The sequence below is a fragment of the Maylandia zebra genome, linkage group LG4 (genome assembly GCF_041146795.1).
Source record: "Maylandia zebra isolate NMK-2024a linkage group LG4, Mzebra_GT3a, whole genome shotgun sequence".
In the NCBI taxonomy this organism is placed as follows: Eukaryota; Metazoa; Chordata; class Actinopteri; order Cichliformes; family Cichlidae; genus Maylandia; species Maylandia zebra.
Window position 1 is genome coordinate 9,162,621 of NC_135170.1, and position 13,392 is coordinate 9,176,012.

The 13,392-nt window shown below is 39.9% G+C and overlaps 1 protein-coding gene across 1 annotated transcript; it reads left to right on the forward strand.

Moving 5' to 3' along the window:
• Positions 1-5,664: 5,664 nt before the first annotated feature.
• Positions 5,665-12,189, forward strand: LOC101484624 (ATP synthase F(0) complex subunit C3, mitochondrial). The gene is made up of 5 exons (XM_004562866.4): positions 5,665-5,822; positions 7,087-7,134; positions 7,604-7,684; positions 7,939-8,117; positions 11,789-12,189. The coding sequence occupies exons 2-5, from the start codon at positions 7,096-7,098 to the stop codon at positions 11,901-11,903; spliced, it is 414 nt and encodes a 137-aa protein (XP_004562923.1). The 5' UTR covers positions 5,665-5,822; positions 7,087-7,095; the 3' UTR covers positions 11,904-12,189.
• The last annotated feature ends 1,203 nt before the right edge of the window (positions 12,190-13,392 follow it).

Below are 13,392 nucleotides of genomic sequence, written 5' to 3' on the forward strand. Positions count from 1 at the left end.
AGCGGATGAAAATGGATGGATGGATGGAAGTTTACATTTTTACAAACACTGAAATCCCAAATTTATGATAGTTTGCTGTTTTTATACTTATTCATTTGTCAACATATAAGAGCGGAGACAGTGATTACATCACACATTTATCATCATCTCGTCTCATTTTCTGTTACACATTAATCATGAGTGATTTGTCTTATAAGCTGACTGATAGAAAATTGTCACAGTTGGATCTTAGAGATGTAAACATGAGGCTAAAATGACTTTAACACTGAACTAAACATGTGTAAAGTAAGGTTTAAAATGCAGCTGCAGACACTTTGTTCTGAACATTGTTCCAAATGTGTTTATTACATAAATAACATTTTATTTTCTCTGTAGTACTTCAGGGATTTCATAAGTTGTTTGTTAGTTTTTCGTGGAAACTGGGTCCAAATGGCTCTTTGGGGCTTAAAGGTTGCCGATCCCCTGGCTTAGGAAGACAGACTGAGCCAGAGCCCAGTACGGGACACCTGCCTCTACATGCTTCACCTCTCGCTATCTGTCGCTGGGACTGTAAACAGTGTGGATGTAGATTCAGCACCTGACCGGACCTGCAGTGCAGTACTGAAACAGTTTAACGTGGAGCCGGAGTCTGTTTACACACCGCGAAGAGAAAAGAGGGTGGACCGAGATGCTGATGTCAAGCTGAGCGAAACAGCAGCGCTGTCCCTGTGATCACCATTAAAACCTTTACTGGGAAAAAGTGAGCAGGAGTCCTTCATCAAAGCACCTGATCAACAAACAACGTGAAGTTGTATTAAAATACTCTGGTGAACTGTTAACTTAGTTTGATACCATGTTTCAATTATAAGGGTTTCTAAAAGCTGAAGCAAACAGGGCTGAGTCTAAAGGGGGGCACGAGGTGTACTAGACCTTATTTACTTCAAGGTTTTCAAACCTTTTTCAAGTGAAATGATTTAAATTGCTGTCTCAATTAAATAGAATTAATGTTTAAAATATAAAAATAAAGCTTTTTTCACAAGCCAATAAAAGTGTACAGGACTGGTAAAACACTGAGCCGCTGACCTGAGTGGTTTATTATTAATATTAATTAAAGTCTACACCATTCATAACATCTTGTTTTCAGCAGCACAGAAACTTTGCACAGGGCAAACTCCAGAATGCTGATATTCTCCCTTCTCTTCACTGCAGCCTCCACATTCTCCTTTAAAGGCTTACAGACACAAACTCACTTAAACACACAGAAACACATGTAGAAAAACTCAAAGCCTTCCAATGAGACAGGAAACATTCATTTTTAAACCTTAGTTTAGATTTCGTATTTTTCTTATTTTATTTGACTTTGATTGTACTTGAGAGTATTTGTATATATCTGGATTTAAGAAAATGTTTTCTTTAAAAAATAAAATTTAATATGGCACGCACGTACGAAGGGTTTGTTTTTGTTCTTGACAGATGTTGTAAGCAGTTAAACTTTAAAACGTGATTTATGAAATGGAAACCAATGAGCAGTTTATTCTGAAAGGCCTGTTTCATTGACAGCTACAGGGCCTCAGCCAGTAATTGGCAGGGACTGTTGTAATGTGGATGGCCTCATCTAACAACACTGTCCCTGGTGAAATATGGATGGTATTGGTCAGCACCGCACACCCTGGTGTAATGTAAACTGCCTTAGCCAACACCACTGGCCCTGGTGAAATGTGCATGATATCGGTCAGCAGCACAGGCCCTGGTGTAATGTGTATGGCCTCAGCCAACAACAGTGGCCCTGGTGAAATGTGGATGGTATTGGCGAGCACCACAGGCCCTGGTGTAATGTGAATGTCCTCAGTCTGGCCCTGTTGTATTGTGGATGGCATCAGCCAGCAACACAAGTCCTGGTGAAATGTGGATGGTATCAACGAGTAGCAAAGGCCCTGGTGTAATGTGGATGGTATCAGCCAGCAGCACATGCCCTGGTGTGGTGAAGATGAAAGACGAAATAAAGCGTTTTTGTACAACTTCATAAAGATAGCTGTAACTTATGATAGAGGACTCAGACACACATGTCTTTCTCTTATAGAATTCAATATCCCCGTGTTGACCAAACAATTTTTGCAGCTGTTTGAGCTAAGATTTTCAAATTATTCACAAAACGAAAACCTATACTTTGTTTCGGGCGAGCACTCCATTCGAATGCATGTAACAGTAAGAAACGCAGTGCCTTGGCGAAATAAAGCGTTTATGTACAGCTTCATAAAGATAGCTGTAACTTTTGATGGAAGACTCAGACACACATATTTATGGCTTTAGCTTATAGAATTCAATATCCCCTTGTTGGGCAAACAGCTTTTGAAGACAGTCAAGCTGCCTCTTTGTTTGACAGTGCAGGTAACCGTTGGTGCAGCTGCAAACACAGATTAACGATCTGAGTAGGAAACGTGATGCTGTTATGTCTAGTATTGCTAATATGGGTAATGTTCCAACCAGATCTGTTGTCTACATTCCAAGAGAAAAGGTGATTGTACCTTTTAGTGGGGAACCAGCAAAAGATTCTTACACTGTTGATGAATGAAAGGGTCTGCCCTAGAGGAAGTTAAGTTACGTATGGCAGACCAGGTGAAGCAACCGAGTGATCTATTTTCATATTTGAGGGAGGCATTTAGAGAGAAGCGCACCACACCACAGCTCTTGCATGCGTTCTATGCACGCCGCCAACTAGATGGGGAAGATCTGCGAGATTATTCACATGCACTCTCTCAGTTCAAATTCAAACTCAAATTCAAATTCAAATTTTATTTGTCACACACACACACAACCATACACAGTATGACATGGGGGTGAAATGCTTGTAGCTGTACAATGCCCGACCATTAAATGACAGAAGAAAAGTTTTACAATATTTACAATTTACAGTTTACTACAAAAATTTACAAATTAACTTAGGAATTTACAGTAAAGAATGTGCAAATAGCAGAAGAGATTATAAAGATAAGGATTATAAATTATAGGAATTATAGGATTATAGGAAATGTGTGGTGGTGCGTGTGGTGACGTGTGTGAGAGTCCAGTCTTATAGTGACCTGTTTGGGAGAGTCCAGTCCTACACCTGGTTCAGGCCCCGAATAGCCCCGAATTTGAATTTGAATTTGAATTTGAACTGCTCAGTGTATCTTTCTCTCCTAAAGCCCTCTTACAAAGTCTGGTTCAGATCAGATCTTACATACATTTCAGTATTCTGCAAACCTCAGATGGTGTAATAGTTGCATCTGGCAGAAAATATTGGTATGTTCTGTTGCTCTTTGATCTTTGTCTATGTAATTTTGCTGTTTTAAAGATAGCTGAGACTTGTTGAAGTCTTGAGTATTTAATTTTATTTCATGTCATAATTTTATAAATGTTTTACAAGGTAAAATAACCCTCAGCATAGATGTTGTCACACAAAATACCCATCGAACAAGTAGTACTTGCCTTACCCCCTCCCTGAGGCCCTGTATATATATTGCATACTAAGGAGGAGCAATGCATAAACTTTACTTACTAATGCTTAAATTGTGTCATTGTTATAAACTGTTTATTAGGGCAAATGAAGGACACTAGAAGGGGGAATTATGTTAAAATGCTCTTCATAGACTACAGCTCTGCATTTAACACCATAATTCCCTCCACACTCACCACCAAGCTGGAGCATCTGGGACTCAGCTCATCTATGTGTCAGTGGATCTCCAACTTCCTAACTGGCAGACCACAGGCAGTAAGGATGGGCGGACATGTCTCAGCCTCCACCACTCTCAGCACTGGAGCCCCCCAGGGGTGTGTTCTGAGCCCCCTGCTGTACTCTTTGTACACATATGACTGTGTGGCCACTACCAGCTCCACCACCATCATCAAGTTTGCTGACGACACCGTCGTGGTGGGCCTGATCTCTGATAACAACGAGACGGCCTACCTGAAGGAGATTAGGAATCTGGAGAACTGGTGCCAGAGGAACAACCTCCTTCTAAACGTCAGTAAGACAAAGGAGCTGATAGTGGACTTCAGCACTAAGCAGGAGAGGAACTACCAGACCCCCGTCATCAACGAGTGCCTAGTGGAGAGAGTGGAGAGCTTCAAATACCTCGGAGTTCACATCACGCAGGACCTGTCATGGTCCTGTCACATCAACACTGTGGTGAAAAAGGCCCGTCAGCGTCTCTACCACCTCAGACGCTTGAGAGACTTCCAACTGCCCTCCAAGGTGCTCAGGAACTTTTACTCGTGCACCATAGAGAGCATCCTGGCGGGAAACATCTTAACCTGGTTCGGGAACAGCACCATGCAGGACAGACGAGCTCTACAGAGGGTTGTGCGGTCAGCTGAGCGCACCATCCGCTCCGAGCTCCCTGACCTGCACTCAATCTACAGCAGGCGGTGCTGGACCAAGGCCAGGAAGATCGTGAAGGACCTCAGCCATCCCAACAACGGACTGTTCTCTCTGTTGAGGTCAGGAAAGCGATTCCGCTCCCTGAAGACCAACACAGAGAGACTGAGGAGGAGCTTCTTCCCGCAGGCGATACGGTCTCTCAATCACACCACCACACAGTACTGACCCACACATATAGTTCTTACACACACACTGGACATTCTGGACATTGTTTTCACTTCATCACTTAAATCACTTTAAGCATATTTGCACTGCACAAGACATAATGTGGATTGCACAACACTGGTCACTACATTCTCCATTTCCAGTTAATACTTGTACAGCTGCTGTTATTGTGTATATATTTATTTATATTTCTTCATACATTCTTATATAGTTCTATATTGTGTATTTTGTTGTACAGTTATTTTATTTTCAACTTTAATTTATATATTTTATCTTATTCTTTCCCAGTTAAATTTACCCTTCATTCTAATTTGTGCTGTACAGTTATTTTATTTTCAACTTTAATTTATATATTTTATCTTATTCTTTCCCAGTTAAATTTACCCTTCATTCTAATTTGTGTTGTACAGTTATTTCATTTTTAACCTTAATTTATATTTTATTCCTTCCTAGTTAAATTTACCCTTTTTAATTTTTCATATTTATTTCCTATCTTATTCATAGCCTTTTCCTTTTTGTTTTCTTTAGGTCACGAGCAGTTGTCCAAGCATTTCACTACATATCGTACTGTGTATGACTGTGTACGTGACAAATAAAATTTGAATTTGAAATGTTTTCATGAATGGTCGAAATGAATTATGATGAATTGTGAATTATTATTATTTCTATCCTTTAATCAGTGAGGTAATAAAGGAACAGTGAACCTAATTTCCTTAGCTTTTGAGAATTGAAACATCTCACATTTCCGACTGGGAACTCGGAAATTACGAATTCCGACTTCATCCGGAACGCATCATGGCCTCTACAGAGATACTTCCGGGTCACGTGTCAAAGAAGTTTCCTAAGCAAAATGGACGAATAGAACGCACCCTGACTTACTCAAGCGATCTGGACTTTCCAAAAAATAATATATATTTATAGGATTGAATGTGCTTTAAAACATCGCTCCACGTAGATTCGACATTCCCGGCAATATTGTCCAGTAAAATAATAAAGTTTCCTTTGGTCCCACCTTCTTAAAAGTAACGGCCAGTCACAGCATTAGTGGTTCAACAAAGCTCTATCTGATAGGCTAGCTAGCTTGACAAGCTGGGTCAGTTATGAATGAAGAGTGGATGTTTCTGACCAATGAGCGTTTAGGACGTAGACGCTAAGCTTATAAATGACAAGGTGACGGTTTAACGCGTCCTGCCTTTTTTGACTGCAGCTGTGCACAAGACCAACTAATTCAGGAGTCCCTGAAATCCGTATCTAACCGGTAATATTTGCCTGTATTACTTCATACACTTCGTCTCTACTCAGTTAAGGCGTTTTATTATTTTTGTTTTCTGGCATTTAAATGGCGTAGTATATCTTATGTTCGTATGTCTAATTGTTAGTGGTAGCATTGGATTGCTAGCATGCTAGGACGTTTATTGAATGATGTGGTTCTGATGAATGACAGAATTGTATTTTTAGCTGCATTCATATACGTGAACTTAGGCTAGTATTAAGATGAAGAGTCAATTTTGCTGTGGTTGTTGCTTCGCCACTCAAGCAACGGGTCCTATGCCGGGTTTATCGCGGACAAGCTACCATGACAGGAAGCTAAACGTAAAGTGTCTGACAGTCTGGGCCTGCCGAGCTTTGAATCAGTACGCGCATGCAAGGACTCCGCTGTGGACACGAGTGGTGTCACATAACCTTTTGTCACTGCATCTTAGCCTGGCTTGAAATGGTTTAGTGTCGTGCGCCGTGCTTGTCGTCTTGGCCTTATGTGCCTGCTTGCTGTCCACTTTTGACCTTCAGGGCTGTGTGCTAAGTAGCTTAGCTCCGGTGCTGCTCTAGGACAATAATTCAACCCCCCTGAGACCCCTGTCTAAGCAGGGGACTTAAAGGATTGAAACTAAGTTGTTGGTTTTTTTCCTCAGTAAACTGGCCTTTAAAAATAAAAAATTACGGCTCTGTTCACAGTAAGTAGAAATGTCCTGAATTGTCTCAAAGCCATTCGTTGTGCAACGTAAGTGGACATCTATTAGTTTGTTTAGAGTTGACCCTGATAGTAAGCATTCAAATTGGATTAGATGAGGTGCATCAGGCAACAGCAAGCCCATCAGTTTTTGCTATCATACCCGTCCTGTATTTGAAATGGCTCTTCCTTTATTAAATTAAAAAAAAAACAACTTACAAGATCAATTTTGCACATGGAAACTATCCACAGTATGTCTTTCAAGATGTGCAAGTAAAAGGGTGCAGAACTGGGATCTATACCTTGTCAGTTCTTGGGGTTTTTATTCTTTGAAACAAATATGAACATTGTTAAATCCCATCTTTCCCCAAAAAATGTTTATCCACTTTCCCACATCACCATGACTGTTGTATATCCAAATTAATTGTGGCTTGCCTAAATGCATACCTGCCAAGTTTTTGAAGGTCACTTCTGCCTTCTCTAACTGAAGATACTGTGTCACCTTGGACTGAATCCTTCTCACTATCTAGAAATGAATGTGTCGGAACACTAACTTTAAAATTTTTCTCTCTAGATTCCAGCCATGTATCTCTGCACCAAGTTTGTCACTTCTCCTGCTGTGGTATGTTACCTGATAACGTGATAGTTAAATCATCATGTTCTTCATTAATTCATGTTTTAATTGTTTGGGGTGAAACATAAACCGTTCAAGTTTCAATTGGTTTTATTTTCATGCAAAGACTTATCAGTTACTTGGAATATTTTACCACAGGGATGTGAAAGTAGTGTTAACATAATATGATCAAATCATGCAGCTTGAACAGTGGCATTGCCAGCTAAAAACCTTTAACGGCATCTTGATGTACAGTGCAAAACTCACTGTGCCAACTGGGTTGGGCGATTTGCTTCATAGTCCAGTCATGCTGTTGCGTGTTGATGTTCACGCCAAAATATAACACTTGTGCTGTTTTGAAAATGCTGTGAAGAGCTTTAAATTAAACACAAATATATTCATTATCACTTAACCCGGTGCTTGGTTCTTCTCTTGGTTGCTCAGATTGTTTACTTGTAATGTTTTGGTCTGCTTACAGCTGCGTGGGGGTTCCAGAGTCCTGACACGGCCAGTCACAGTTTCTCTCTTCAACAGACCTGAAGGCACAGTGGAGCAACAGGTCAATACTTTAACTGAATCACTGCACTGTTCACTTGCAACATGTAAAATCAGTACTGTGATGTGCTTATGGGATGAGTGACATGACTCAAAACTAATTTAATAGTTTTACACTGAGTGGTGGTTTCCAAAAGTAATTTCAAGGATCTTGTTTATCTTGTTTAGATGCAATCAGTTTGTTAATTAAAGGCTGCAAATGTTTCAAATTGTTAATGTAATACTCATAAACATGCATTTTCTTTTGTCTTCACCCAGGCCCTGTTGCCAGTCAGCCAATCTGCAGTCCTGACCCGCTCCTTCCGGACCAGCACCATTTCCTGTGATATTGACACTGCTGCCAAGTTCATTGGTGCTGGTGCTGCCACAGTTGGTGTGGCTGGTTCTGGAGCTGGAATCGGAACAGTGTTTGGCAGCCTTATCATTGGCTATGCCAGGTAATGTTTTTATGCATCAGCTTGAAGGGTTGCATAGTTGTTTTGGGGGGGAGGGGAGACTACCAGTAGTGTCTGTTTTAAAACTTCACTAATTTGAAGACTTGAAAGCTGGTCAAGCTGTCATCAGTTCCTTATTTGCATCGACAGACATTGGAAGAGTCATTTTAAGCATCTGACTAACGCTCTGTCTTTACATCTATAGCAACATATGAATGCTTCATTTCTCTCACTAAAATGAGCAGCAACACATACTATTAATGGCTGATTGCTTCAAGCCATTGAATAAAACTAATAATGGACAGAATATGCTGGCTTGCTAAATTCTCTTTAAAACCCTTGTGTTGTCCGTGGGTCATTTTTGTCCTCTAAAGAAATCTTTTGCTATCAAAAATGTGTTTTTATTAATCAAGTGGTCTGAAAATAGAAGTTATTCAATACTATGCTATGCATGATTGGAATAAATTTTAAGTAGTTTGATTTATTTATGGGGTTTTTATTGGATTTTATAACACCTGTGGTCCTCGTGGACAAAATGATCAGAAGTACAAAGTGTTGCAAGGAGCTGTATTTTCACACCATACTGCTTTCAACCTCTTTGATCTTGGATTACTGATGTGTGGGGTCAAGCACTGGTCACAACAACAGGCAGCACAATGAGGAGGCAGATGCTCTATATTCAATGAAATTTTATTTATACTGCGCCAAATCATAACAGTCGCATCAAGGTGCTTCGTATTGTAAGGTAGACCTTACAATAATACATACACAAAGTATGCTCACAAGCCTCCATTGCACTGAAGATTTGCATACTTTGCACAACATGGTAAAATAAGAGTATGCTCATCAAAGCAATGACCAGTAAGACAAAAGCATATATTGTCCTCTAGTATAATGAGGAGGGAGAATCACTGTTCAGGAAGATCCAGGGTTAGAAAATAAAGAAAATATTGTCCATTTTTAGAGCACATGCTACCCTTTCTCTGAAAAAGCACATCACCCACCTGCAGAAGTGGATGAAGAATCTGAACTATGTTCAAGTAGGTTCTCAGGCATCCAGGACATGGTAGTCTGAGGAGCTTGGAAAGAAAGTGACTGGGCTTAGCAGAATTAGCAGAGGACCTGCTCTATAGCCAACTCAATGACAAAGGAGGGACAATGAGAGAGGAAGGAAAAATGGATCAAATGCAGCTGTAGGCATATGTGGGTATGTTGATTCTTACGGCCGTGCATCCAGTAGAGTCGCTACGGCCAGTTTATGACATCCTGAGTCTGGTAGAGAAGTTTTCATACTAACACAATATTAATCATAGAAGCACAAAAAGGTTATATTTCTTGATAAAGACACAATAGATGATCGTTCATGACACAAACGTGCTCCCATTTGAGGTGTATGCAACAAGTGGGTGTTTCTCCTGCTGTGATGTGAGATCCTGGTACTGATGTGACTGTATGAGCACCAAGTCCCCTTCAGAGGACTCTGTCCATTCCAACAGAACATCCCAAGTAAACCAGGGAACTATGAGATAAAACCATGGGCAGTATATGATGCCAGGTCCAGCTGTACATGGAACATGCTAGTGCACAATGGCAAACAGTCTGTCCTGTAGTCAGGACACATGAGTTGTCCCTAACATTGCAGGCCTGCAACTGCAGAAAAGAATGCTGTCCATGATGGGACCAGTGCAGAGGAATAAACATGAGTTTCCTCCTGCACTTGTGTCAAATATGGACACGCCTTTGTCCTCATGAAAGTTTGCCTTCACTCAGACCCATGCCGTGGTGTCCTACCATGCCAAAATATAGAAAACTGTCAGGTAATGAGTTGGAATAAAGTTGAATAAAACCTTGAAACACAGAGATGGATGATATTTTATACTTGTTGCTTTATAAACGGTCAAAGCAAACGGGGTCATTTTTGAGCCCAGAGGACAAAAGATGTGATTATTTGCTGCCAGTAAAAAACTTGAAGTAGTTTAAAAACAGCTTTCTAAATTAACTTTGACATAAACTCGTCTGTGATAATCTGTTAAAGCAACAGACTCTGGTTGTGAAACAATAATCACAATAACTGATGATTTAATTTATTTTTTACCCGAAAACAAAGAAAAAATTCATTTTTATGATGTTTTTATCAGACTTAAATTTGAAATGGAATAAAAGAAATTGTATCAAAATGTTTGAATTAAGTGGGGCGATCGTGGCTCAAGAGTTGGGAGTTCGCCTTGTAATTGGAAGGTTGCCGGTTTGAGCCCCGGCTTGGACAGTCTCGGTCGTTGTGTCCTTGGGCAAGACACTTCACCCGTTGCCTACTGGTGGTGGTCAGAGGGCCCGGTGGCGCCAGTGTCCGGCAGCCTCGCCTCTGTCAGTGTGCCCCAGGGTGGCTGTGGCTACAATGTAGCTTGCCATCACCAGTGTGTGAATGTGTGCGTGAATGGGTGGATGACTGGATATGTAAAGCGCTTTGGGGTCCTTAGGGACTAGTAAAGCGCTATATAAATACAGGCCATTTACCATTTACCATTTTTAATTAAGTGGGGGAAAAATCCACTTCATATTAATTAAATATCAATCAAACCAGATGGGACATTTTTGACTCCTGAGGACCACAGGTGTGATTATGTGCTGCCATTTATTAAAAAAAAAAAAAAAAAAAAAAAAAAATTGTTTTTAAATGGTTCAAAAAAACTTTCTCACTAAAGTTCAACATACAGCACTCTGTAGTTAGTCAAAATTATCTAAACAATTAAATATTTTATTTTGTTTATTTCCACTCGAAAACAGTGTGTTTTCTGGTGGGCACCAGACCTTTATGTAAACAAGGTCTGGTGGCCCTAAAATGTATAATGTAGGGTAAATTTTGTGTTAATGTGTTGGTCTTAAGTAAAACTATGGTGTAACACTGAATTGATTGACAATTTATACTTTAAAAAAAAACACTCAAATGAAGTGGGGACATTTTTGACCCCTGAGGACCACAGGTGTATGGAAATCGGGAGGACATTATGAGGGTTAAATCAGTCTGGAAATTGAACTTTTGAAATCCCATCCAAGAAAATGTGCCTGAGAGCTGCTTCTTGATCTCAGAACAAACTGAAAATCAGGTTGTAGTATAAATAGTTGCATGATGGAAGAAAAAACAAAACAAAAAAACCCCCCATAAATCTGTGGGCTTATGTGGAAAGTGGGTTCTTGAAGCACTTTGTACTAAAATGTTAGTTGGTGCATTATCACTCTGCTGGTGACAGAATCAGGGAGTTTTTGTCTTGTAGGTAAGGCTGTGTATACATTTCCACCAGGATTAACTACATTACTGCAGTCGTTAACATTAAATGCAGGAAGAAAAGCTAAAAGTGGCATACTAACACGATCCCCAACTAGACTTTGAGATGTGTCAATGTGAAATTAATGGTCCATTTTATTACTAACAGTAAAACCCCTGAAAATTCCATAAATAACTATAAGCTCTTAGACCAAAATCTGTCAGAAATGTTGCAAAGAGTGTAACTGGTACATTTCTTGTTGTAGATGGTGAAACTTTGTGCTAAAATTGGTACTACAGGTCTGTTGTTCGAGGGGGTGTAAAAGTGACCCTGCAAGATGACCTACATGTATTTAGTTGTAATGGAACAGAATCTGAATGTATCCTTGTACCTGTCTGCTCTCCTTCACAGGAACCCTTCCCTGAAGCAGCAGCTCTTCTCCTACGCCATCCTAGGCTTTGCTCTATCTGAGGCTATGGGCCTCTTCTGTCTGATGGTGGCATTCCTAATTCTGTTTGCCATGTAAACCTGGAAATGCACCCAATACCTCCTTCACTTCAACCCCTTGTTCTCCACTTCCTTGCTTTGTCACTACCTTCCTTCCAAAGGGAAGAGGGCTTTCTCAGAACCAGAACTCTGAACAAGCTCCCAGGCCATTCCAATCAACAGAAAATATTAAAGGAAAATATTTACAACTGAGGTTGAGCCTAAAGTCTAACATTTTTATGTTCCTACAGTTATTTGTTTTTGATATAAGGCTTCATTTGGTGGGGGGGGACACTGTCCTTCAAAAATAAATGGGTTTAATCTAATATTGCTAAGTGTCAGCTCTTTATAGGATGAATGATGCTCTGTCATGCAGGATTTGTTTGCATTTCATGTCTTTCATCAGCAGCACACAACTTTCAAAGAGCTGTCTGCAGTACATGGGTCAAAGTGTTTAATTTCATACAACTTTATTAGGCTCTTGACACATTATGACCATATAGGGAAGAAAAGGTCAAATATGTTTTAAAATGAAACAACATATAAAATAAAAATGGAAATCACTGACTTAACAGGAGTCCATACAGCCATGATGCAGCCCATTAGAGCAACGCTAGATTGAAAATGACATGGATGCTTAAACAGTTGTCAAATCATGTCACATCCTCTGACCTTACTGAGTGGAGGTTCTGGTTTACATCTGCCAATTTCCAGTGCCTTTCCCTTCTCAACATCTCTTCATTATGGTATGAAAGAAGGCACATGGTTTAAGTTGGAACCAACTTTGTACGATCAACTTCTTAATTATAAACCCCTCATGGTAAGATTCCCTCAGCAACCCTTAAATGTATCAAATTTTAAGATTTAATGCAAGTTTTCTTGAACTTTAAGCACAGTCAGCTCTATCGTGATTTGAACCACTGTAGCTATTTGCATCAGTGATTCAAAAGGAGTTTGTTATACAACAGTGTCATTACATTTCATCCATCTCAGTCCTTAAAGTCTGACTACCAAATGTGAGTGACCCTATCAGATAAAATTATGCCAACCTGGAAAGTTGAGTAAATAGTTACTAAATGAGTAAAATTAAAATAAAATGCATAATCTCAGAATTTTATGTCCTCAATCACATAGTAAAATAAAAGGTGATTATTTTACTTGTCTATGGCAGCTTTATTTCATTAGCTCATGGTGTTTAAAAGAAGTGAGCCAACCCAAAAAATTATGAGTCGTTCAACTATTAAATGAATGTACTAGCAATAACCTGCCCTGTGGACAGAAATAACTGAAAAGGCAAGGCAGTCCTTTACCTCAAGGGAATGAACAGCAACACTTGCCATTTCCATCGACTATTTGTGGACTTGTATGTCAATCGTACTCGCACTATATTGTCAAAAATATTCACTCACCGATCCAAATCATTGAACTCGGGCGTATAAAGTCAAGCATGCGGGCTGCTACAAACATTTGTCAAAGAATGGGTTGCTACCACAAGTAGAGTTGATTCCACCATGGTACCGTGATAGGAC